At 47.4% G+C, this 23057-nt stretch overlaps 1 protein-coding gene across 3 annotated transcripts in view; it reads left to right on the plus strand.

The window, feature by feature from the left end:
* Positions 1–5595: 5595 nt before the first annotated feature.
* Positions 5596–23057, plus strand: part of SIGLEC1 (sialic acid binding Ig like lectin 1) — a 57292-nt gene continuing 39830 nt past the window's right edge. Inside the window, exons 1-5 of one of the 3 annotated variants that reach the window (XM_060278316.2) lie at positions 5596–5724; positions 11695–11780; positions 12064–12423; positions 16156–16452; positions 18940–19203. In XM_060278316.2, coding sequence (XP_060134299.2) covers positions 11732–11780; positions 12064–12423; positions 16156–16452; positions 18940–19203 — 970 coding nt within the window. In that variant the 5' untranslated portion in view covers positions 5596–5724; positions 11695–11731. Of the gene's footprint in view, positions 5725–11001; positions 11156–11694; positions 11781–12063; positions 12424–16155; positions 16453–18939; positions 19204–23057 lie in introns of those variants that run through there. The other 2 variants (XM_088660710.1, XM_088660709.1) reach the window with 2 other exon arrangements.

The raw sequence follows: 23057 nt of genomic DNA on the forward strand, positions 1-23057 counted from the left end.
CGTGACCGACTCTGGGGTTGCGCGCTCATCTCGCATTATTGGCCGAGGGAGCTGGCGTATAGCTTCCAGGTCATGTGGCCAGCATAACAAAGCCGCTTCTGGCAAACCAGAGCAGCACATAGAAACGCCGTTTACCTTCCCGCTATAGCGGTTCCTATTTATCTACTTGCATTTTGATGTGCTTTCGAACTGCTAGGTTGGCAGGAGCTGGGACCAAGCAACGGGAGCTCACCCTGTCACAGGGATTCGAACCGCCAACCTTCTGATCAGCAAGCCCTAGGCTCAGTGGTTTAACCCACAATGCCACCTGGGTCCCACCTTTACCTTTTACCTGAACGTAATTGAAGGCTCTGTTGCTGAACCAGTCAGACAAGATTCTTCACTGTCCACTTAAGGGTCCTCATTAGCACACACACACACACCCCAAATGAGCCAGGATGCAACAGCTACAGCTAAAGGATGGTGCCCTCCCAGCTAATGGGTGGGCCTTTCCTCCAGCCCCTTCACCTAGCTGCCAGGTAGGAGAACAACAGCCAAAGCAGGTGTGTGAGCTGAGCTGGAAGCAATCTGGAAACTGGAGACAGCGAGACCTGCTTGCTCTGTGTAGGATACAAAGCTGTGACTAACGAAGAGGCAAGATCTTTTGGGGTGTTAATGCTGCAAGCCCCTCCATCTTCTGCTCAGGCTTTATATGTATGTAAATAAAACCATAAATCCTAAAGACTCCGCTGACCTCCATTGCAAGGAAACCAAACCTGAGTAAGTGACGGGAACCCCTGGAGTCTCTCGCTGCCCAGAGATTGAGGTAGCATAAAGCTCTGAACACACTCCTGGAAACATATATGAGCAATATCCCATTGCCCTCCTAGGGTGTGTGCCTTGAGTCTTTTCACGGAGAAGCAGGAGGAGGAATTCAGCTCTGCTGACCCACCTCTGGGCTGGAAGGGTCTCGCTGACCTCACAGATTCCTGGCTGCTGAGTTATGTCCTCTCACCGACAGTGGGTAAATATTTTCCCTGGCAGCTGAGCCTCCCCTGCAAGCCTGGCTTGGGAATGTCCCCCCCCCCCAACGTTGCTGGAGGAGCCTTGGTTGCTTCTAAGGAGATGCCAGCTGATAAAGGGGTGCCAAAGAGCACCACCCTCCTCCTGCAGGAGCTCCCCCCAAAAATTGGTCTGATGAACAGGAGAGGTGGATGGAAAAACAGTTACGTACCGGTAAATGAAATATCCTTGGAGTTGCATAGGGATTTCATGCTCTTTATTGCAGCTCGTAAAACAGTGAATTAATCCCCCCCAAAAAACCTCTGGCTTTATATACCGTACATTATTTACACAATGGGTCCTGTCTGATTGGCTGATTCTGCTTCCCTCCTGGAGCCTGATTGGGCTGCTCCCACAGGCCAATCAGTTGTTGCATTCTAGGATCCTACCTACCTAATAGGCTGATTGACTTCCTCCTGGGGCCTGATTGGGCTGCTCCTGCAGGCCAATCAGGTTGTTGCATTCTAGGATCCTACCTGCCTATTGTTCTAGGATCCAAGCTTAGTACATAACAGTAAACCAAGGGGTAGCATCCATTGCGCGACAGGTGAGTATTCCATCAATCCGAATAGGTGCAAAGATGGAGATGGGATGTTAAGGTGGATAAGGCCTCTTCAAGACGAAAGCTGAGTCACCGGGGGGGGGGGGGATATTTGGCAGACTATTATTACAACTTAGATAGGGGGTGTCTGCTTGCTTCAAAATCACATTTCCCATGACCATTCTGGCCAAGGTTTCAGTTGCCCACATCATTCCCAAGTAACTGCAAGAACTGCTTTGGAAGCGAGTGCGTCCGAACCCTTTCACCTGTGCCTGGGCAGCATCTACAACTGAGCAGAAAATGATGCTTTCGATTCCACTCCAAGAGAAGAGTGGACAGTAAAATCGATGGACTACGCTGAGATGGCCAAAATGACTGGAAAAATCAGGAATCAGGACAACAAAAACTTCAACAAAGACTGGGGGAAATTTGTAATATACAGTATTTGACAGACAGGGCCATCTTAAGCATATCTGGCGCCCTGGTGCGAAGATCCCTCCGGCGCCTCCCGTTTCCCAGCGTGACGGGCGCAGCGCCACCCAGCCTTGCCTTAGGGCCGGCCCTGTTGACAGAACATTGTAAACAGTTAAAAATATTGGCAGGATTGAAATAACATTTGCAATGTGAAAGGAACCAAAGGAGAAAATAGATATTATAATATGATATGCAGTGAAAATGATTATTAGTGGACCCCACGAAAGGGAGGGTGGAAGTTGAAGAATTCGGAGAATTTTGTACTTTTGGATTGCATTTTGTAAATGAAAAACTAAATTGTAAAACCAATAAAATTATTCTTATTGTTGTTATTGTTAATTATTGTTATATTATTGTTATATTATTATTATTATTATTATTATTATTATTATTATTATTATTTATATAAAGGATGCTTTTGATTCCAAAGTTTGGAATGCTCTCCTGGAAGAGGAGTGCCTTAGATTCTGGAGATGCCTGTACAGAAAACACACCTGGCACCTTATCAGAAAGGAATGCAAAGAGTTTCCAAGGGATGTGGGGCGGGGGGGGGGGGAGTTCCATTCCTTCATTCTCCCTGCCGGCCTCCTGCAGTTTATAAATCATGGAGCTGCAGAATTGGAAGGGACCTAGAAAAGTCATCTAGTCCAACCCCCTGGTACGCAGGGAGGCAAGAACACAGGGCAGCAGCCTTCTCCAACCTAGTGCCCTCCAGGTCAGGTGCATTGGACTACAACTCCTGTGGGCACCCGGAGGGCACCGCTTTTAGGGAGGTTGGTGTTGATGCTTCCACTGGCCCTTCCTCTCCCCCCCCCCTGCCACTGGTGACTTCCTGCTCTGGTTCCTTCGTATCACATGCCGCTGGAGGCTGGGGGGGGGGAGGCGTGCATGCAGTAGAGAGGCTGACTCAGCCGGCTTCACGTGCTGACCTTGCTGAAACCAGCAGCGGGTCGAAAGAGCTCCCAGTTCCTGCACGTGGGAAGCGTGAAGATCTGATAATCTGCTCAGTTTCTTTTCCCAATAATGCAACATCTACTTCCTCCGGAGGAAAGTGAAAGAATCCGCTGAGTCCAGCGAAGCACGGAGACCAAAGACCTGAATGGCAGAATGGGGAAAAAATGGGCAGAACCTTGAGATCAGTTTTTGGTCCTTTGACTCCCCTTGTTGCTGATGGGAAAACGCAGACCAGAGGCCAAATGTGACCCACGGGTCCTTGCTAGCAAATTTTTATTGAATTTTACATTTTAGCATAATAACATCATATCAAATAACAAAAGAAAAACAATTCACCAATTCCCCCCCTCACGACTTCCCTCAACTTCCTCCTCTGGTTTTTTACATTTCAACTTTTCCTGCTTCTTGTGTTATCTCTTAATATGAAGTTCTTTAAGTTCGATGTTGTTTTGCTCTTATATCATCATGACATCGTCTTGGTAATTTCTATACAGTGGTACCTCAGTTTACAAACACAATTGGTTCCGGAAGTCTGTACTTAACCTGAAGCGAACTTTCCCATTGAAAGTAATGGAAAGTGGATTAATCCGTTCCAGACAGGTCCGCGGAGTACTTAAACTGAAAATACTCAAACCGAGGCATATTTAAACCGAGGTATGACTGTATTCGTTTTGATAATTGTAAGTGTTTACTCAAATCCTGCTAGCAAGTCCATGTTTTCACATTGTTTTGGTAGATACAACATAAAGGGCTCCCAGTCTTTTTAAAAGTCTCTATTGTCCTTGTCTCTGAGTCTTTCAGTTCGCTTCGCCATTTCAGCGTATTCCATCAGTTTTTCTTGCCATTCTTCTATAGTTGGTATTTCCTAGCCATGGTTGTAGCATACATAGAACGTTTCTTCTTTTCTTTTGGCAGTTCTTGATCTGAAATGCCTAGTAAAAAAGCTTCTGGGCTATGCTATCTAACGCTTGAGGCTCTTCTGCTAGAGTAACTAACTTCTTCTTCTTCTTCTTCTTCTTCTTCTTCTTCTTCTTCTTCTTCTTCTTCTTCTTCTTCTTCTTCTCCTCCTCCTCCTCCTCCTCCTCCTCCTCCTCCTCCTCCTCCTCCTGCTCCTCCTCCACCTTCTTCTTCTTCTTCTTCTTCTTCTTCTTCTTCTTCTTCTTCTTCTTCTTCTTCTTCTTCTTCTTCTTCTTCTTCTTCTTCTTCTTCTTCTTCTTCTTCTTCATACTTGGGTTGCCCCAGCTACTCTGGGAGGCTTCCAACAAATTACAAAGCCACAGGAAAACACCAAAATTAAAAACAAGAGCCCTCTCCCCTCCTGTGGTTTCCAGAAACTAGCATTCTGAAACATTGCAGCCTCCAGCTGTGGAGGCAGAGCTGAGCCATTGTCCCTACTAGCAGGTATTTTTTTCCAGGAGGAGCTTGCCGGAACTCAGTTCCAGCACCTCTCAGGTGGTTCTGGAACCTCTCAGGTTCCAGGGTGTCATTGCCATTCTAAGAGAAAAGGTTCTAAGAGTTCTGGCACCCCTTTTTCTTTTAAAAAAATTGCACTGGCTAGCTGCTAGCACCTCTCCTCCTCCATGAATTTAGACAATCTTCTTCCAAAGCTATCCAGGTTGGTGACCATCTCTGCCTCCCTGTGAGGGAGAGTTCCATGGATTATGCACTGGGTGGAGAAGCAGTGGTCTTCTGGGCTTTCGTAGGGGGCCCTCTCCCGATCCTATTTGAAGATCCCATCGGAGACCGAACCTGGGACATTCTGCAGGCTCTGCCACAAAGATGCTCTCCCGCTGCAGCCCGTAAGAAAGTGAGGCAATGGGTTTTACTTCTGCATTACACTGCATGTTAAAGCAAGTTCATAGTAGGACAAGGCGAAGAACCCAAGGAACGTATCAACAACAAAAGCCAGCAACAAAAATTGATTTCAATACACCATCAGCCTAGGGACACAGGCCCAAGCTTGGGAATACTAGTTGAGTGGGCCAGTGGTGTGTCTTGGTAGAAGCACCATAGCTCTCAGCAGAATCTGCTGCAAAGCCATCAAGAGGATTGCATGCTTCCCATTTAGTGGGTCCGCCGTGGGAAACAGGATGACCCTTTGGCCTGATGCAGCTGCAGGGTCCTTCTTATCTGGTCAATAAAGCCCCCGTAGAACGGAGGATTATGTTTAATCTGTAACTTAGTACATCCCTAATTCTGTGTGTGTGGCAGCAGCCAGCTGAGACCAGCTTCTGTAGAATTGCATAACCCAAAAACTCCTGGCTTCCTTGCTGTTCCTTCTGTCGTTCCTCCCAGGGTTTGACTTGAGAAACTGTTTATCATTCTTGCTGCTCTCTGGATCCTTTCCAACTTGTCACCCACATCCATCTTGAACTGCAGTGCCCAGCACTGAACCCAGAAGGCTGTTCCCTGCTTCTTCTTCTTCTTCCTCCTCCTCCTCCTCCCTCCCAAGATGTCTCATCAGCACTGAATGATGAGCGTTTTAAGTGATTGGGCCCAGAATGAGAACAGCTGACACAATGGGGGACTTCCCAAAACGGGAGGCAGATAAAGCTGTCCCAGACCAGAAGCTCTGCATTCTCCTGGACCGCTTTGTCCTCGAGACCCAGCATCCCATTTAGAAGCCCAGAAGCAGCATCGCTCCATCGTGTGTGGCAGAGAGTTCCAAAGGACCGCTGAGATCTGTTGCAGGAGGAGCTGCTCTCTGGGAAAAGGCAAGGCAGACCCATTTCAACCATGTTACTTTGGACTGGTTGTTGTTGTTGTTTGTTGTTGTTGTTGTTGTTTTGCAATTGGTAGCCACCTTGAGCATTACTGATTATTTGCAGAGTGGGAAAAGGTTTGGAAAGGGGGGGTATGAAGCAGCTCCATTACGAAGGGAGATTGCAGCATTTGGGACGAGGTTACACGATGGAAGTTTATTGAATTATGCATGGCATAGAGAAAGCGGATTGGGAAAAGCTTTTCTCCATCTCATAACATTTGCAGACATCCAGTGAAACTGAGTAGTAGAAGATTTGGGACAGATAACACGAGAGCAGAGCCTTTTCTGCCGTGGCTCCTTGTTTGTGGAATGCTCTCCCCAGGGAAGTTCGCCTGGCACCTTCATGATACACCTTAAGGTGCCAGGCAAAAGCATTCCTCTGGAACCAGGCCTTGGGCTGATGGACATCCAATGCCCTTTTTAAATGGGTTGGGGAAGGGGGAATTCTTGGGTTGTCTTTGTCTTTGTTTCTATTACAGTATATTTTTTGTGTTTCTACATTGTGATTTTGTGTTGTAAGCACCCTTTCTGAGAGCTGTGGGTATAGGGCAATATACAAATCATCATCATCACCATCATCACAACAACTTATTTATGCAGCGCAGAGTTGAATTATTGCATTTGCTCCCATACAGGCATGCCAACCCCATGGGACTGGGGCCTCTACAGCCCGCCCCGCCCCGCCCCCAATATCTGCTGGGACAGGGCTCAGCCCCCCACCAATCTTGGAGAGGCCTGGCGGGATATCGCCCTGGGCAGCACTGCATTGGGAGACATGACCTCACCCCCCTGCCCCATGTTGGGCGCAACTCAGCGCCTGTGCTCCCATAGGAGGCAGTGGCGGCCCCCCAACTTGGATGGCTTTAAAAGAGGATTAGGCAATTTAATGAGGAGAGGGCTATCAATGGCTATTAGCCAGGATGGCTATGCTCTGCCTCCGGTGGTAGTGAATGACACGGAGCAATGGATTCAAACTTCAAGAAAGAAGATTCCACCTAAACATTAGGAAGAACTTCCTGACAGTAAGAGCTGTTCGGCAGTGGAATTTGCTGCCAAGGAGTGTGGTGGAGTCTCCTTCTTTGGAGGTCTTTTGGGACCCAGGTGGCGCTGTGGTTAAACCACTGAGCCTAGGGCTTGCTGATCAGAAGGTCGGCGGTTCGAATCCCTGTGACGGGGTGAGCTCCCGTTGCTTGGTCCCAGCTCCTGCCAACCTAGCAGTTCGAAAGCACATCAAAATGCAAGTAGATAAATAGGAACCGCTACAGCGGGAAGGTAAATGGCGTTTCCATGTGCTGCTCTGGTTCACCAGAAGTGGCTTTGTCATGCTGGCCACATGACCTGGAAGCTGTACACCGGCTCCCTCGGCCAATAATGCGAGATGAGCGCGCAACCCCAGAGTCGGTCACGACTGGACCTAATGGTCAGGGGTCCCTTTACCTTTACCTTTAAGCGGAGGCTTGACAGCCATATGTAAAGAATGCTTTGATGGTGTTTCCTGCTTGGCAGGGGGTTGGACTGGATGGCCCTTATGGTCTCTTCCAACTCTAGGATTCTATGATTCTATGAATGCCAGTTCCTGGAAACCCCAGGAGGGGAGAGTTGCTCTTGTGCTTGAATCCTTCCCCCCAGCATCTGGTTGCCCCCCCCATGAGAACAGGATATGGAAGGCAGGAGAGCAACGCAGCTCAACTCATGCAAACCCAGTCATGGCCGGACCACCCATGGGGCAAGGTGAGGCGAACTTCCCAGCTGCCTCCTCCCCCCCCCCAGGGAGGAAATGGTGGGGGTTGCCCTCTGGGGTCTCCTGTAGTCTGCACCCACCTGGCCTCCCCCACACGATGGCATTTGATTTCCACATCCGTCATCAGGTAAGGTTGATTTGATTCCCCCTTGTTCGCAATGTAGATAGACCCTCACTTGCCCCTTCTTCCCAGCACAGGGGTTGCATTTTGTGCCAAAATGTATTGGCTTGGCCCTCACTCCAGTCCAGGGAAAATAAGTAGCCCATCTCCTCCAGCCTCCTGTTCTCACAGTGTCCAGCCAAATGCCTGTGCAAAACCCACAAGCAGGATCTGAGCCACTTGGATTCCCAAGGCAGTTACTCCTGTAGCTCCTCTGGAATAGAAAAAAATAGGGGGGGTTGGCTTTTGCTGCCCAACTCCCCAAGCGACTGAGTCCCCTAAGTCCATGATCAGTCAGAGATGGATGGAGGCAAGATCCACAGAAAGCAAGGCAGATTTTTATTTTTCTGTTGCAACAGAGTTTGTTCCCCTCCTTGCAAGGAGGTAGGAGGGACCCAGTACAACGGTGCACAAGCCCCTATAAAGACTTTTGAAATTGCCCACCCTGTACCCCAAGACCACCACCACCACCCAAGAAAACATCATACATACACCACAGAAGGAAGGCGTCTCCAGCAGAAATATGAGAGTGTTGCTTCTCTCCTGTCTGCCAGGATACCTGATAATGCCTTACTTCACTGCATTTTCTGGGTAGCCTGGCCATTCCTTGGAGATGGTAAATACTCCTGAATCTCTCACACATATTGAGAGTTTGCTCAGCTTAAAAGATAGTACTTGCAAGACTGTATTTGCAGGGAGGTGTAAGCCCCTATAGCCCAAAGACAACTGGAAAACTTTTCCCATTTCCTTGCTCATTGCAGAGAAATATTTGAGGTCAATTTGGGAGAGTCAAAATAGCTTCAGGATTACTCTCCTGTACTCTGTCAGATAGGTGGTTTATATACTTATGTACCGGTATGTGTTTGCTGTGTACATTTATGAACATTTATTCTATATTTGAGACCTTAGAATTCTTATAATACCTCCTTCCTTAGTTTGGAGGGTCTCCTCTTTGTGGAGCGGAAGGCTGCCAGGAATGTGGGCTCAGCCATCTTTCGGAGCCCAGCAAAATACAAAACCACACAAACTACACACAGAGAGAGATGGTGGTGGTGGTGATGATGATGGTAATTTATTTATACCCTGCCCATCTGGCTGGGTTTCCCCAGCCACTTTGGGTGGCTCCGAATCGAATATTAAAAACACAACACAGCATTAAACATTAAAAACTTCCCAAACAGGGCTGTCTTCAGATGTCTTCTAAAAGTCTGATAGTTGTTTATTTCCTTGACATCTGGTGGGAGGCCGTTCCACAGGGCGGGTGCCACCATCAAGAAGGCCCTCTGCCTGTTTCCCTGTAACCTCACTTCTTGCAGTGAGGGAACTGCCAGAAGGCCCTCGGTGCTGGACCTCAGTGTCCGGGCTGAACAATGGGGGTGGAGACGCTCCTTCAGGTATACTGGGCTGAGGCCGTTTAGGGCTTTAAAGGTCAGCACCAATACTTTGAATTGTGCTCAGAAACGTACTGGGAGCCAATGCAGATCTCTCAGGACCAGTGTTATATGGCCACTCCCAGTCACCAGTCTAGCTGCCACATTCTGGATTAGTTGTAGTTTCTGAGTCACCTTCAAAGGTAGCCCCACGTAGAATGCATTGCAGTAGTCCAAGCGAGAGATAACCAGAGCATGCACCACTCTGGCGAGACAGTCTGCAGACAGGGAGGGTCTCAGCCTGCGTACCAGATGGAGCTGATAGACAGCTGCCCTGGACACAGAATTGACCTGCGCCTCTATGGACAGCTGTGAGTCCAAAATGACTCCCAGGCTGCACACCTCTCCCCCCTCCCTCCCTCCCTCTCTCTCTCTCTCTCTCTCTCACACACACACACACACACAGAGGGAGAGAGAGCGCACCATGTCAATCTAGTCGGCTCAATCAAAGCTTGGTATGTTCCATCGGATGCTATAAAATTCCCAAGTGGAAATGGAAGAACATTTTAAAGTTTGAATGATGGATAGGCAAGAAGTACTTGATTCCGTATTACCCACATCCCATTTTCCTCCCACGAGATCACAAAGCAGCCTTTTAGACTCACTGAAGTAGGTTGGGCTGAGAGAGAGAGAGAGAGAGCAACAAGGCCACCCCCGGGCCACTTGGTGCTTCAAAACAAAGCAGGGAGACTCATGAAGGTCTCCCTCTGGTCCACGTCCAACACTTTCCACTTCTATCCTTCTGAAGGCGTGAGGAAATCCAGACACACAGAGAGAAACCAATTTTCAGTGTTCTGGATTAGGGTAGCTGGGGGAGAAGTTATTGTTATGCCACCCCTGGCAGCAAGCACTATTTTTCATTTTAAAATATTAGAGAGCTTGTATCCTTTAGTGGTTAGAGGGTCAGGATAGGACCTGGGAGACCAGGGTTCAAATCTCCACTCAACCACAAAGCTCATTGGGTGGCCAGGGATCAGACAGAGTTTCTTGGCCTAACTCACCTCACAGGGTTGTTGTGATGATAAAAATGGGATGGGGATGGGATGGGAAGGTCACCATGAATGTGACCTTGAACTCCTTGTAGGAAAAGTGTCATATATTCTGCCAACAGAGATTTAGCAGGCACCTTCTGTTTTAACACTGAAACGCCTGCTGATGTTTTTTCTATTCCGACAGCCAGTTAAGAATACATCTTTCCATAATGGTTAACTGAGGTCCATTTTTAACTTACATATATATATATATATATATATATATATATATATATATATATATATATATGTTTTTACTGTATGGTTTTATGCTTTTCTGCTGTAAGCCACTTTGATTTAAAAAAACAAAATAGCTACTTTTAAATAAATAAGTAATAAACACGTCAGAATAAATAAATCCATTTGAACAACATCAAAAACTCTGCTCAAATGTGAACCCTGATTTCCCAGCGTAGGGTTTCAGCAATTGCCTTCCAGCATCAATCCTTTTAGGACCAGAGACAGACTTTGGCAAGGGAAAGGCGCTTCCCCTCCCCCCAGATGTTTTTGGCCATTGGCTGTTGATTGCTCAAAGGAAACTGAAACCATTAATCCAGATTTTGGATTTTGCAGCCCATCAGAGGCAGCCACACTCTCTCAGAGGCATGCCTTGGTCCGGCCCTGTTGCCGCGAGCAGAGGAACTTGGGCTCTGGGGTCAGATGGGTGAGGCTGATCGGAAGAAATGAAACTCATTTGGAAGCTGCTGCCAAGGGCTGAGTTCAGGAAACAGATGGGATGTTTCGAACGGGTGACGGAGAGCCACACTCCCCTTCCTCTTTTCCCTGATGGATGTCCCCAGTGCTATTTTTCTAGAAAAAGAGGTGCTGGAACTCACCATGAACGCCTCCCTTGTTCTCTTATAATTGCAGCGGCACCCACCCGAGAGGTCCAGCAAATTCCAGATGAAAAAAACACCCTGGCCCACTTGCTATTTGGAGGTCTGAGTGAGATGCTCAGGCATGGCTCTCATCTGCAGCCATTATTCACATCCCTGCATTCATTGGAGAAATGTTGGAGAGTATGTAAGGCCGGATATCCTAAAGATAGCCTCCACCAGGCAAGTGCCTGGAACCCCTGGTGTCTGTCACCACTCAGAGACTGGGGTGGCATGTGACGTTAATATTGCTGCTGCTATTGTTGTTGTTAACAGATTTTACAAACAAGGCAGTCCCTGCCTGCAGGCCTGCAGTCTCATGGGCACGACTCAAAAGGGCATTGCTGACATTGCCTTCATCATCGCAACAACAACAATTCAGCACATTGAGAGAGAGCGTACTCCAGAGATCGATCACATGCATTGCACAAAGGAGGTCTCAGGTTCAGCGTTTGGCGTCTCCACCTGAAACAGGGACGGGGAACCTGAAGGGTTCGGGATGCTCATAGACCCCAGCTCTCTTCAACCCCAATTGCAGGGAATGATGGGAGTTGTAGTCCAACGACATCTGATGGGCCACAGGCATTCCACATTCCGTGGCCCATTTGCTCAAAGGTGTGCTCATCTTTGGGGCAGGTCTTCAATCTAACTGTGCACCTTGCTTGCTTTCCTTCCCCCTCCAGGAATTTGCCCTTATATAATCAGCCGTTGGACACATCTATGGCTTTGCCCTTCCTCCTTCTTGCAATGTCCAGTTATGTCCCCCAAGGTATGTTTACTAAATACTAAACCCGATTGCTGTAACAAGTCCTTTTTAAAAAGTGTGGGAGCAGATTGGTTGGCCGGGGGCAACAAAGAGCTTTAATCTGCCTTGACTGCCAGACATGGGGCTCGAAGCTGAGATGACGCTGAGATTGAGAGTCTCATGCTCTACCGACTGCTCTCTCTCCTTTTAGCTGTTTCTGTTTTAGTTGCATGCCGTCATGAGTCCCTGTCAGGGGAAATGTTGGGATATAAATAAATCATAATAATCATAATAATTCCTATTGCAGCCTTTGGTTCCTGGGGTGTCACGGCCCCCGAACATTTGCGGAGCGTCAAAGACTCCTGCGTCTTCATCCCATGTACCTTCAGCTACCCCAGCAACGTCGCTGTCCCAAATGGCATCACGGCCATTTGGTACAAAGATTACACAGGGCAGAAGGCTGTGGTTTACCACTCAGCAACTCCTAGTAGCATGGAGGGTCAGTTTCAAGGACGCACAGAGCTGCTGGGAGACCCCCTCCAGCGCAATTGCACCTTGCTTCTGAGGGGTGTGACAACCGCAGATGCTGGCAAGTACACCTTCCGGTTCGAAATCAGCGAGGGGAACCGCTGGTCCGATCCAAAGGGGGTTGAGCTGACCGTCACCGGTAAGTAATCAGACACTCCCTGCCCGCAAATGTCTGCTTTGTGATGCATCCCGATTTCTCGACTGTTTTTGCTAAGCCTACCTGTCCTTAGGGCTTAAGCCAGCCTTCTTCTTCCTGCTGGCTTCCAGATGTTTTGGACTACAACTCCCATCAGCACCAGCCAGCCGGGAGCTGTAGTGCAAAACACCTGGAGGGCAAAGCCTGGCTTAAAATAACTGATTGGAAGCTACTAAATCAGGAAAGGCTACACACCACTGTATCAAGCTGAAAAAAACCCCTCTGCTTTTTAACCAAGCCATTTATAGAATCGTAGAATTGGAAGGGACCCTGCGGGGTCATCTAGTCCAACCCTCTGCAATGCAGGAATATGTGGTTTGCCCCTACGGGGATCAAACCCATGACCTTGACTTTATCAGCACCATGCTCTAACCAACTGAGCCACCTGCAGGCCATTATCATTGTGATATAGTCAGGGATTTGGGATGGAGTGAAGGCTGTTCGTTGATTGCGGTTGGCTGAGCTGCTCTGAGGTCACAGAGAGGCAGAAGGACCTGACTGTGATTGGCTGGACTGCTTTGGCCTAAAGCACGGTTGGTCAAATTCTTTTTCCACACGAGGGCCATATTGATGGTCAGGGCCACAGCACACATGTGGGACTCACACAGATACACTCACCACTAGGGATGGCAACAAACCTTCCCAAATGTGAACAAAAGAGCAAGCCTGGCTCATTGCAGGGGGTTGCATTAGATGACCCTCAGGGTCCCATGCTGTTGTTGTTTAGTCGTTTAGTCGTGTCCGACTCTTTGTGACCCCATGGACCAGAGCACACCAGACACTCCTGTCTTCCACTGTCTCCCGCAGTTTGGTCAAACTCATGTTCGTAGCTTCGAGAACACTGTCCAACCATCTCGTCCTCTGTCGTCCCCTTCTCCTGGTGCCCTCAATCTTTCCCAACATCAGAGTCTTTTCCAAGGAGTCTTCTCTTCTCATGAGGTGGCCAAAGTACTGGAGCCTCAGCTTCAGGATCTGTCCTTCCAGTGAGCACTCAGGGCTGATTTCCTTCAGAATGGATAGGTTTGATCTTCCTGCAGTCCATGGGACTCTCAAGAGTCTCCTCCAGCACCATAATTCAAAACAGCACCATAATTCAATTCAGGGTCCTTTACAACTCTACAATTCTATAAGCACAGTCTGATCACAAGCAGGGAGAGATCTTTTGTGCTCAGGTCCTGCTACCAGGCATCCCGTAGAAATCTGGGTGGCCTCTGTGGCTAGGTGGGCCATTGGCCTGACCCTGCTGCAGGTCTCTTCCTGTGGGAATGTTTTTTTTTATGTATTTATTAAAGATTTTCAAACAACAAAAACATACAAGAATACAAAACACAAAAAATACAAAATACAAAAAATATCAAAACAAAAATTCTAATTTATAACCCTTATTTCTAATCTATTGGCTTCCTCATTCCTCCTCCTGCGATTCTTTACATATCATCTGTAGTAAACTCTAAATCTTATATAATTTCTAATTATTAGTTTAATATTGCCTTATTTCTCTATCTTTTACATCTTATCCTTTTATATTCTATCTATATCTTACTTCTTAATTAAATTATCGTTAACTTCTAATAATACCTATTTCACTCCATTGTATTAACTACAACCTCTATTTTATCTCCCTCACTTCCACTAATTCTAATCAATTATATGCTTATTCTTTAAATAAATTTTAAATTGCTTCCAATCTTCTTCCACTGCTGCTTCACTCCAATCCCGGAGTCGGCCGGTCAACTCAGACAATTCCATGAATTCTATCAGCTACGTCTGCCATTCGTCCACTGTTGGTAATTCTTCATTCTTCCAATTCTTTGCAAGTAGAATTCTTGCGGCTGTTGTGGCATACAGAAAGAAAATAACATCCTTCCTAGGTATTTCATCCCCCGTTATCCCCAGTAAGAAGGCCTCTGGTTTTTAGGAAAGGTGTTTTTCAACACCTTTTTCAGTTCATTATAAATCTTTTCCCAGAAGTCTCTCACTTGGGGACGCGTCCACCACATGTGGAAGAAGGTTCCTTCTTGCTTCTTACATTTCCAACATTTATTATCTTGTTTATGATAAATCTTTGCTAGCTTTACCGGAGTCAGGTACCATCTATACATCATTTTCATCAAATTTTCTTTCAACACTGTACACGCGGTAAATCTCATATTATGCTTCCAAAGCCTTTCCCAATCTTCCACCATGATGTTATGTCCTATGTCGTTTGCCCATTTAATCATCACACATTTTGTTTGCTCATCTTTTGTATGCCATTCTAATAATAAATTATACATTTTTGATAAATTCTTACTTTTTGAATCTAACAATTCTGTTTCCAATTTAGACTTTCATGTGCACTAGAAGAAGTACAAGCAGGCACCCTGGCGCCTGCGGGCACTGCGTTGGCGACCCCTGATCTAGTGCTGCTTCTTATCTCCCTCCCCATTCAGACCATCCCTTTTGTTTAACCAGGTTGGGGTGTCTTTTTCCAGCTGATTCTCTTCCCATTGTCAGCTTCCCCTCAGTGATAACCATTCACCGAGTTTATGCACAAATTTGTCCTCCCAGCCCAGTGTACACCCAGAACTCTGCTTGGTTCCTCATTCCTATCTTTAGCCTAGGCATTTGTCAGACTGTTCCTCAAAACAAAACAAAAAAATTGAGTGCAGCTAATTAAAGCTGAAATCTGAAACTTAAGCATATTTGCAATGGAAAGCCTATGTCCCATATTCAAAAACAGAGGATATAAAGCATTTTCTTTGAGCTGAGATTCACTTCTGCTTGTGCAATTCTAACTGCTTTTAGCCTGTGACGTCTTCTTTGGGTCACCTTCCAAACAACCTGTTTACAGACCCTCCAAGGTATAATCCTGGATTTACAGAAGCCGTCCTGGTTTCTGATTTGATCCTAGAATGCCCTGCTTTTCCTTAGGATGCCCCTATTTTTATCAGAAAAGTGTTGGAGGGTATGGAATTACCCTCCAAGCCAAGGAGATACGTAACTGCACAACCTTTAGAAGACATCTGAAGGCAACCCTGTATAGGGAAGTTTTTTAATGTTTTTATATATGTTGGAAGCCACCCAGAGTGTTGGGCAACCCAGTTAGAGGGAAGGGATATCATCATCACCACCTCCACCAACACCAACACCATGGAATAGGGTGTCCCTATTTTCAAGTGTTGGAGGGTATGTGTTTATTGAGCATTCACCCTGATTGGCTGGAACCAGATTGGCTGGTTAGACAAATTCGGCTATTTAATGAGCAGCCTTTCTGATCTGCGGGGAGGTTAGCCCATATTGTATCGAGCAAAAGTTATCCTACACTTTCCAGTTCATTTCCCAGTCGCTTTCCTTTTTGCAAAATGCCAAATCAGGCATACCTGAATTTTCTGGTATGTAATTTATCCCACCTGAAAGTCACGCCATATGTTTTTTCCCCACGCCAATAATTATGTATCCCTCTTCCCCTCTTCCTACCCACAACTACCAGTAATCAAATTACAATTAATCATCTATATCTGTGTGAATGTGGAATTGTTGGTTTGTTTGTGTTTTATTCTGTATTCTATGTTCTCATTTTGTATTTTTATGGTGTGAACTGCCCTGTAGTCTTCAGACGAGCAAAGAGCTGATCCTTCCTAACTCAGAAGATTCTGCTCACGCTAAGCCCATCCTTTTGCCTTTTCTCCTTAGACTCGGCCGACATCCCCACCATTGCCTCCCCGGACAACCTACACGAAGGGATGGAGGTGTCCTTCAGCTGCTCCAGCCCCTACACATGTCCCTATGACAACATCTCCATGAGATGGCTTGGCTATGACACGGCGACCTCGCTTGTGTCCGGGACGCTGCAGCTGGACACGGCGGCATCACTCAGGAAGCAAACCCTGACCACTTCCTTGTCCTGGAAGGACCACAACCGGGAACTGAGCTGCGAAGTGTCCGTTGGGGAGCAGGTGGCCACAGGAAGAATCACACTCAACGTGAAACGTGAGTTTATCCATGTGAGGAGGATGGAGCGCCAGGAGGGGCAGTTATCAGTGACAACAAATAAATCTACGTCTAAGTCCTGTGTAGAAAGGTGGGACAGAAAGTTTGTTGTCATTGTTGTTAGTGAGTTAGGGGCTTCCCCTGCAAGCGAAGACAGGCTCTGGTGGATGGAGCAGACGAGACCATGGGTCTAACAGTCAAGAATAAGCTTCTGGACATCTTGAGGGACACCTTGAGGGGCAGGTGTCCCTCAAGATAGCTGAGGTTTAGGATCAGAGTTTCCTTCTCCTAGAGGGGCTCCATTCCCAGGTTAAGGAGCGCCTCTAGGAGAAGGAAACTCTGATCCTAAACCTCAGCTATCTTGAGGGACATCTTTGGGAGAAGAAAAGGCTCAGGAGTAAACCATAGCTGCCAAGTCTCCCGTATTCCCCAGGAAATCCCAGTTTTTCCAGCTGTTCCTAGCTGAAAAAACGGATTTTTTTGTTTTTCCCCGGTTTATTCTGGTGCGGCGGCCATTTTGGAACTGGGCGGAGCATTCTCAGAAGCGACTTTTGATGCTACTCTGCCCAGTTCCAAAATGGCTGCAGTGCGACTTCTGGCGCGGCGGCCATTTTGGAACTGGGCAAAGCAACATCAAAAGTCACTTCTGAGCATACTCCGCCCAGTTCCAAAATGGCGGCAGCGCTACTTCCGGTCTGCTACTTCCGGCCCGGTCCCTTATTTCTCTGACAGCAACTTGGCAGGTATGGAGTAAACCGTACACAAATCTGGAGCGGAGTGCCTAAGATGGTTGGATGGTGCCTTGTTATGGCTCCTTCTGGCAACTCCTGCAGCCAAGCTGGTGCCAAACGTCTTGCTCTGTTTTCCTTTGGACCCCATCAGCGAGGCAGAGAGAGGAGGTCTTGTTGTCTGGGCAGCCCAGGACCTCCAGACACACTACCCAGGCTTGCTCCCCAGAGAAGTCACTTGAGTGCTGCTAACACAGCGGTTTGACTTCACCCCTGGAAGCACAATCCGTTGTCTCTTGAGACAGATGGGTGCCAGCAGCAACCATTTATGCCCTGCCTTTCTAGTCCAGGTAGCTTTCAAAGAAATTTAATGAATAATAAGGATGTGTTTGTGGGAGCAGAGTTCTTGGGTTTCTTGCATGTTGTGTTCTCATTTTGCGTGGTTATGCTGTAACGTGCCCTGTGATCTTCCAATGAATGGCAGTATTTCAATTTAATTACAGTGGTACCTTGGGTTACAAACACCTCGGGTTACAAACACTTTGGGTTACAGACTCCGCTAACCTGGAAGTAGTACCTCGGGTTAAGAACTTTACCTCAGGATGAGAACAGAAATCGCGCGCCGGCGGCACAGCGGCAGCGGGAGGCCCCATTAGCTAAAGTGGTACCTCAGATTAAGAACAGTTTCAGGTTAAGAATGGACCTCCAGAACGAATTAAGTTCTTGACCAGAGGTACCATAATAATAATAATACAGTGATGGCTGCCAACCTTGAAGGCTTTAAAAGAGGATTAGGCAAATTCATGGAGAAGAAGACTTGATGGCTACTAGCCTGGATGGCTATGCCCTGCCTCCACACTTGAAGGCGGCAATGCTTCTGAATCCCAGTTCTTGGAAGCCACAGGAGGGGGAAGTGTTGTTCTTGTGTTCGAATCCTGCTCCACAGTGGTCAGCCACTGTGAGAACAGGATGTTGGACTAGATACGCTGTTGGCCTGACCCAGCAGGCCTCTTCTTACCTTCTTAAGTCCTTATGAAAAGACTGTGGGAATGTTAGGGATATGGATTAGGATATATTATTAGATAGATCCTATCCAAGCTTGTGTTAGCAAGCTTCCAATATCAGCAGAGTGACATTCCCCTTTTGTGCGCAGCAAAGCATGTGCGTTCAGGTTTGCTAAAACCTGTACAATATTATACTTCCTGGCAAAGTCCCCTTTTGTCCCTCTTAAAAGAAATACACAACACAGTGTTTATAAGATATAGTTTACTTACAGTTTCATCACGAGTTAACAGCATAATCTCAGAAAGGCAGGCTTATGTAGAAAAGTTACAGATATATACATGTGGAGACTACTTAGTAAAGTAAGGCTCCATCTGGTCTCTCTCTTGGCTGCTGGCCAAGAGGGAGAACCATCCCAACTGGAGATTCTCTGGAGATGTGTTCCCATCGAAGGAGAGAAGGCTAAGAGAGAGAATGGCTGCTGGCTAGGGGCTTTTGTCCCAGCTAATCCATCTCATCTGCATATCTGGAGGAACAGGAACTTAGTCAGGTGTCCCTCCAGGTGAGTTCCTGTTAGTGGACACTCTAGGAACTGTTGTGACTTGTCTGCCCCAGTGTTCCATCCCACAAAGACAGCCTTCATTTCCCTATGATGGATTCAGCTGGAGGGGTCGCAGTGCTTGAGAAAACGGATGCTGTGCTCAGCAAGCCAATGCCATTCCTGTTCTTTATCTGAAAGTCTTCCGCTTGCTCTTAGATCCCCCCAAAGGCGTGAAAGTGTCGCTCAACCCATCCTCCAAGAACATCCGAGTGGGCGATGAAGCATCCCTGACATGCACTGTGGACAGCAGTAACCCTGAAGTCACCGCCTACAGGTGGTTCAAAGATGGCGTCTCCTGCGGAAGTGAGCCAGTTAAAACCATCGGCAGCGCTGCCCGTGAAGATTACGGCCTGTACCACTGTGAGGCAGAAAACTCTGTGGGCACTGGGGTGGCCGAAGGAGTAACCCTCTATGTTTTCTGTGAGTACCAAGGAAAGGGACTTTGGTGTATGTACAGTATCTGTGTATGTATTTATTCATTTCTGAGCCACTTCCATCCATCTTCATTTAAAGCAAAGAATTGTGGGAAATGTAGTTTGCCCCTTAAAGTGCTACGGTTCCCAGAATCTCTTAACAAGGATTCTTTACTTATTTAAGTGGTGCAGGTGTGATCTAAAACCAGGAGATTAAGCAGATGGCATGCAAGTGGGCACCATCCCATGTGGCCTCTGCTTTCAATTGTCCAGCTGTTGCTTCTGCTTCATCTCTTGCTTATGTCTGAAGTTATTTGGGGAGTTTTGAATGGTGCCCATGCAAATGGAGAACGGCATGTGGCTAAAGAGAAATAATCTGAATCTTACAAATCATTACAAATGTGCTACAAGGTTCAAGTAGAATCTGCTAAGCCAGCCTGTCGATGTTTCAGACTACAACTTCCATCAGCCTCAGCCAGCATGGCCACTGGGCTGGGATGATGGGAATTCGAGTCCCACAACATCTAGAGAACAGCAGGATGGGTAAGGATGGGTAGCAATATTGTCCATTCACCACCCACAAACACTTATCCAATTGCGTCCAGTAATTCAGTGCTGTGGCAGATTTTATTGTCTTTTAAGTGTGTGTGTGTGTGTGTGTGTGTGTGTGTGTAGCAATGGTTAGATCCAACAATGAGACATGAGACAAGGCTGAGTTCCACAAAGACCAACCCCAGGCAAAGCTCGGGGGTCTGTATTTATTAGCAGCAGCTTTGGCAGGTAAACATTAACTCACGATGTAACTTCCAGCCAATCACAGAGCAAACCTCATGCATAAACATGTACAGGTACAGGTCACTTCCTGCCAACACCCTAACTTCTCCACCATAGAGGAAGTGGTGGACTGCACATCCCACACATCAAGTACCTGTCACATGTCCCTCTCATCAAACATCCCCCTCCTCTCAGTCTTGTGATCCTCAGTAACTTTCCAAACTCCCCATAAGGATTCATTGTGCTCTTCTCACCTCAGCATGACCCATTCCGATGTTCCCCTGTCAGGCTAGATCAAACCAGTTTAAACCGAACCTCTCCAGGTCCATCCAGCTTCTCCCAACACAGTTGACCCATACCTCACCTTCCTATCTCTCACACTGTACTGGTTTGCCAGTATTACTCTAGCTAAGCCTAAGGATTAGCGGGTTTGCCACGCTACTACCGTGTTTCCCCCTTTTTAAGCCGTAGTCATAAAATAAGCCAGGGCAGGATTTTAAAACTTTGTAAAATATAAGACATACCCCGAAAATAAGCCATAGGTCTACCTGCAGGGTCGGCGCCCAGCAGTGCTGCGCCGGATCGAGGAGGTTCTTCTATCCTACTGCCTTTTAGACTGTGGCCTGCTGGCAGCCTGCCGGGTCAGCACCGATCAGCGTCGCGCTGAGCACCGGATCGAGCAAGTGGCCTGCAGGGTCGGTGCCCAGCAGCGCCGCACGGAACTGCTGGACGCTGACTCTGCAGACCCGATCGAGAAGGCGGCCTGCTGGATTGAGGAGGTGGTGTTCCGTGCGACGCTGCTGCTTCCTCAATCCAGTGCTCAGCGCGGCGCTGATTGGCGCCGACCCGGCAGGCCGCCCGATCAAGGAAGGTGCACCGCCGGGGCGGCTGGCGGCGGCGGGAGCCCTGCTGCCGTAATATTGTGGGCTGCATGGCCCGAGGCAGAGTGGCAGCGGGAGGCAGAGCGGCGGCGGGGTGACTGACGGCGGCGGGAGCCGCGCCGCCGGAACGTTGTGGCCTGAGGCAGAGCGGCGGCCAGAGGCCCGCTGGCCCTTCCGCACCGCCGGCGTGACGGGCGGCGGCGGGAGCCCTGCTGGCCCCGTCCGCCTTCTGTGCGCAACAAAAAAGCGAGCCAAAACCTGGCGCGCAGCTCAAGCACGGGACGAGGGGCAAGATGAAGCAGCCCCACCCCACCCCCTGCAGAGTCTCCGGAGTCAGATCCCTCGGCAGGATCACTTCCCGCCCCCACTGCTTAGAAGGAGCTGCCGGTGGAGCGCAGGGAACCTGGAGGGGTGGCGAGGAGGGCAACCTGCCCGTCTGCCTGCCTCCCTCTCTTAACTGTTGTAACTTGGCAAAGAGGTTTCCCACCTCATCGTCATTGCAGGCAGGCAGCCACTTTAGAGGGGAGGAGCACGAGGAAGCGGGGAGGGGGGAGTTAATTAATGTTCAGAGAGTTAGCTTGGGAAGGGGACAAAGGGAATTCTTTAAAAGCGTCGCGACGGGGAGATACTCTATTTGGAAAAGGAATCCGTCCTCTCGCTTTTTTTTCAGCAAGGCGTCCCAATGCAACGGCTTGAGTATCTCCTCTTTTATGTTGCAATCTGTGCCAGCTTTTGCAACTGATGGGGCTCCAGTGCCAGCACCCAGAGCGGATCTATCTATAGACAGTTCTTGCTTCATAAAACCCAAGTCTTGTAGTGCCGTAAATAAAAAAATAAGACATCCCCTGAAAATAAGACACCGTGTGGTTTTTTGAGGGGAAAAAGTTATAAGACGGTGCCTTAAAAAAGGGGAAACACGGTATCATACACCAACCCCACATGTCCCCTTTCTTTTGTTTAAAAATGAACCTAGGCTGACAGGGAGAGAAACAATGTAACGGTACTGAGTGCTTGTGTAGAAACTTTGTTGCTGCTTTTACGAGCACAGGCTGTCAAAGCTATTAAACATATATAAACTTTATATCCTTTCAAACCACTTAGCATCAGGTACAAATAGAACAATGTATCAAAACATAAATAAGCATTATAGAAAACAATGCAACAGTCTCTTCAGGTAGACTTTGTATCAGCGCCATAAGATTACTGAGTCTCTCAAGAAGTGAGGGTCCAATAACTTTAACGTATGTTCCAAACTTTAACTAAATAACCCATTTCCTCAACGGAGGAGAGGTGTCCCTGAAACAGGCAAGCAGTGTCCTTCAGTCCCCTTTTACTGTAGCCGATGGTAGTCATGGTCACGCGGCCTCGCAGAGTTGGATGCCAAACAAGAAAAAGAAGCAAGGAGATGATTTTCAGGTGTCATCGCAACGCCATGAACTCTCAGTATTTCAGTAACCTGCATGGATAAGGCTTTCACTTGGCCCCAGGTGACTCAATGATGCTGTAGTGGCACACGGTCCCAATCCCTCTGTGGATCCCCCTGCGGCAGTGGATCCTGTATTCTCAGATTCGCCAACTCCTGTAGCAGGCTCGACTCCTGCTGTAACCCTTGATGCCATCGATCCACGGTTTCACCCATCTTGCTATATCTGGATTGGTTTACCTGAGGAAAAAGCACAATTGGAAAACCCCTCCCCCATATATTTCTAAATATTCAAATGATTTAATTTAGTAAATTTGATTTAATTTTAATGTGTTCAATATAAATAATACTGAAGACCCAAATAATAACGAAGACCCATAGGTATATAGGTATTCCTCCTTTTTTTGTTTATGTTTGGCAAGAGACTTACTCTAAGGGGCAAAGACTCTGAGACCTTGAATAATAACAATGGCATTTGATCATATGTTCACATTTGAGATGCCAGGCACATCTTCCTATAACGGTCCTGCATTTTTAGCTCCCACAGAATCTTACGCTAATATGTTGAGATAGAATTTGGATTAATATCGTAGCGAACCTCAGTGCTACCTGTTAGAAGATAAAGCTACTATTCTAATTTACACTGGATACAAACCTTATAATGCAAATATACCAGAAAACCTTCAGTCCTGGCGTTCAGCAAGCAAACTGAGATGTAATAATTAAAAATAATAGAATCATATGGAAAAGACAAATTCTTCACATTAATCATGTGGAAAGAAG

Source organism: Zootoca vivipara, chromosome Z1, assembly GCF_965207765.1.
Source record: "Zootoca vivipara chromosome Z1, rZooViv2.hap1.1, whole genome shotgun sequence".
NCBI lineage: Eukaryota > Metazoa > Chordata > Lepidosauria > Squamata > Lacertidae > Zootoca > Zootoca vivipara.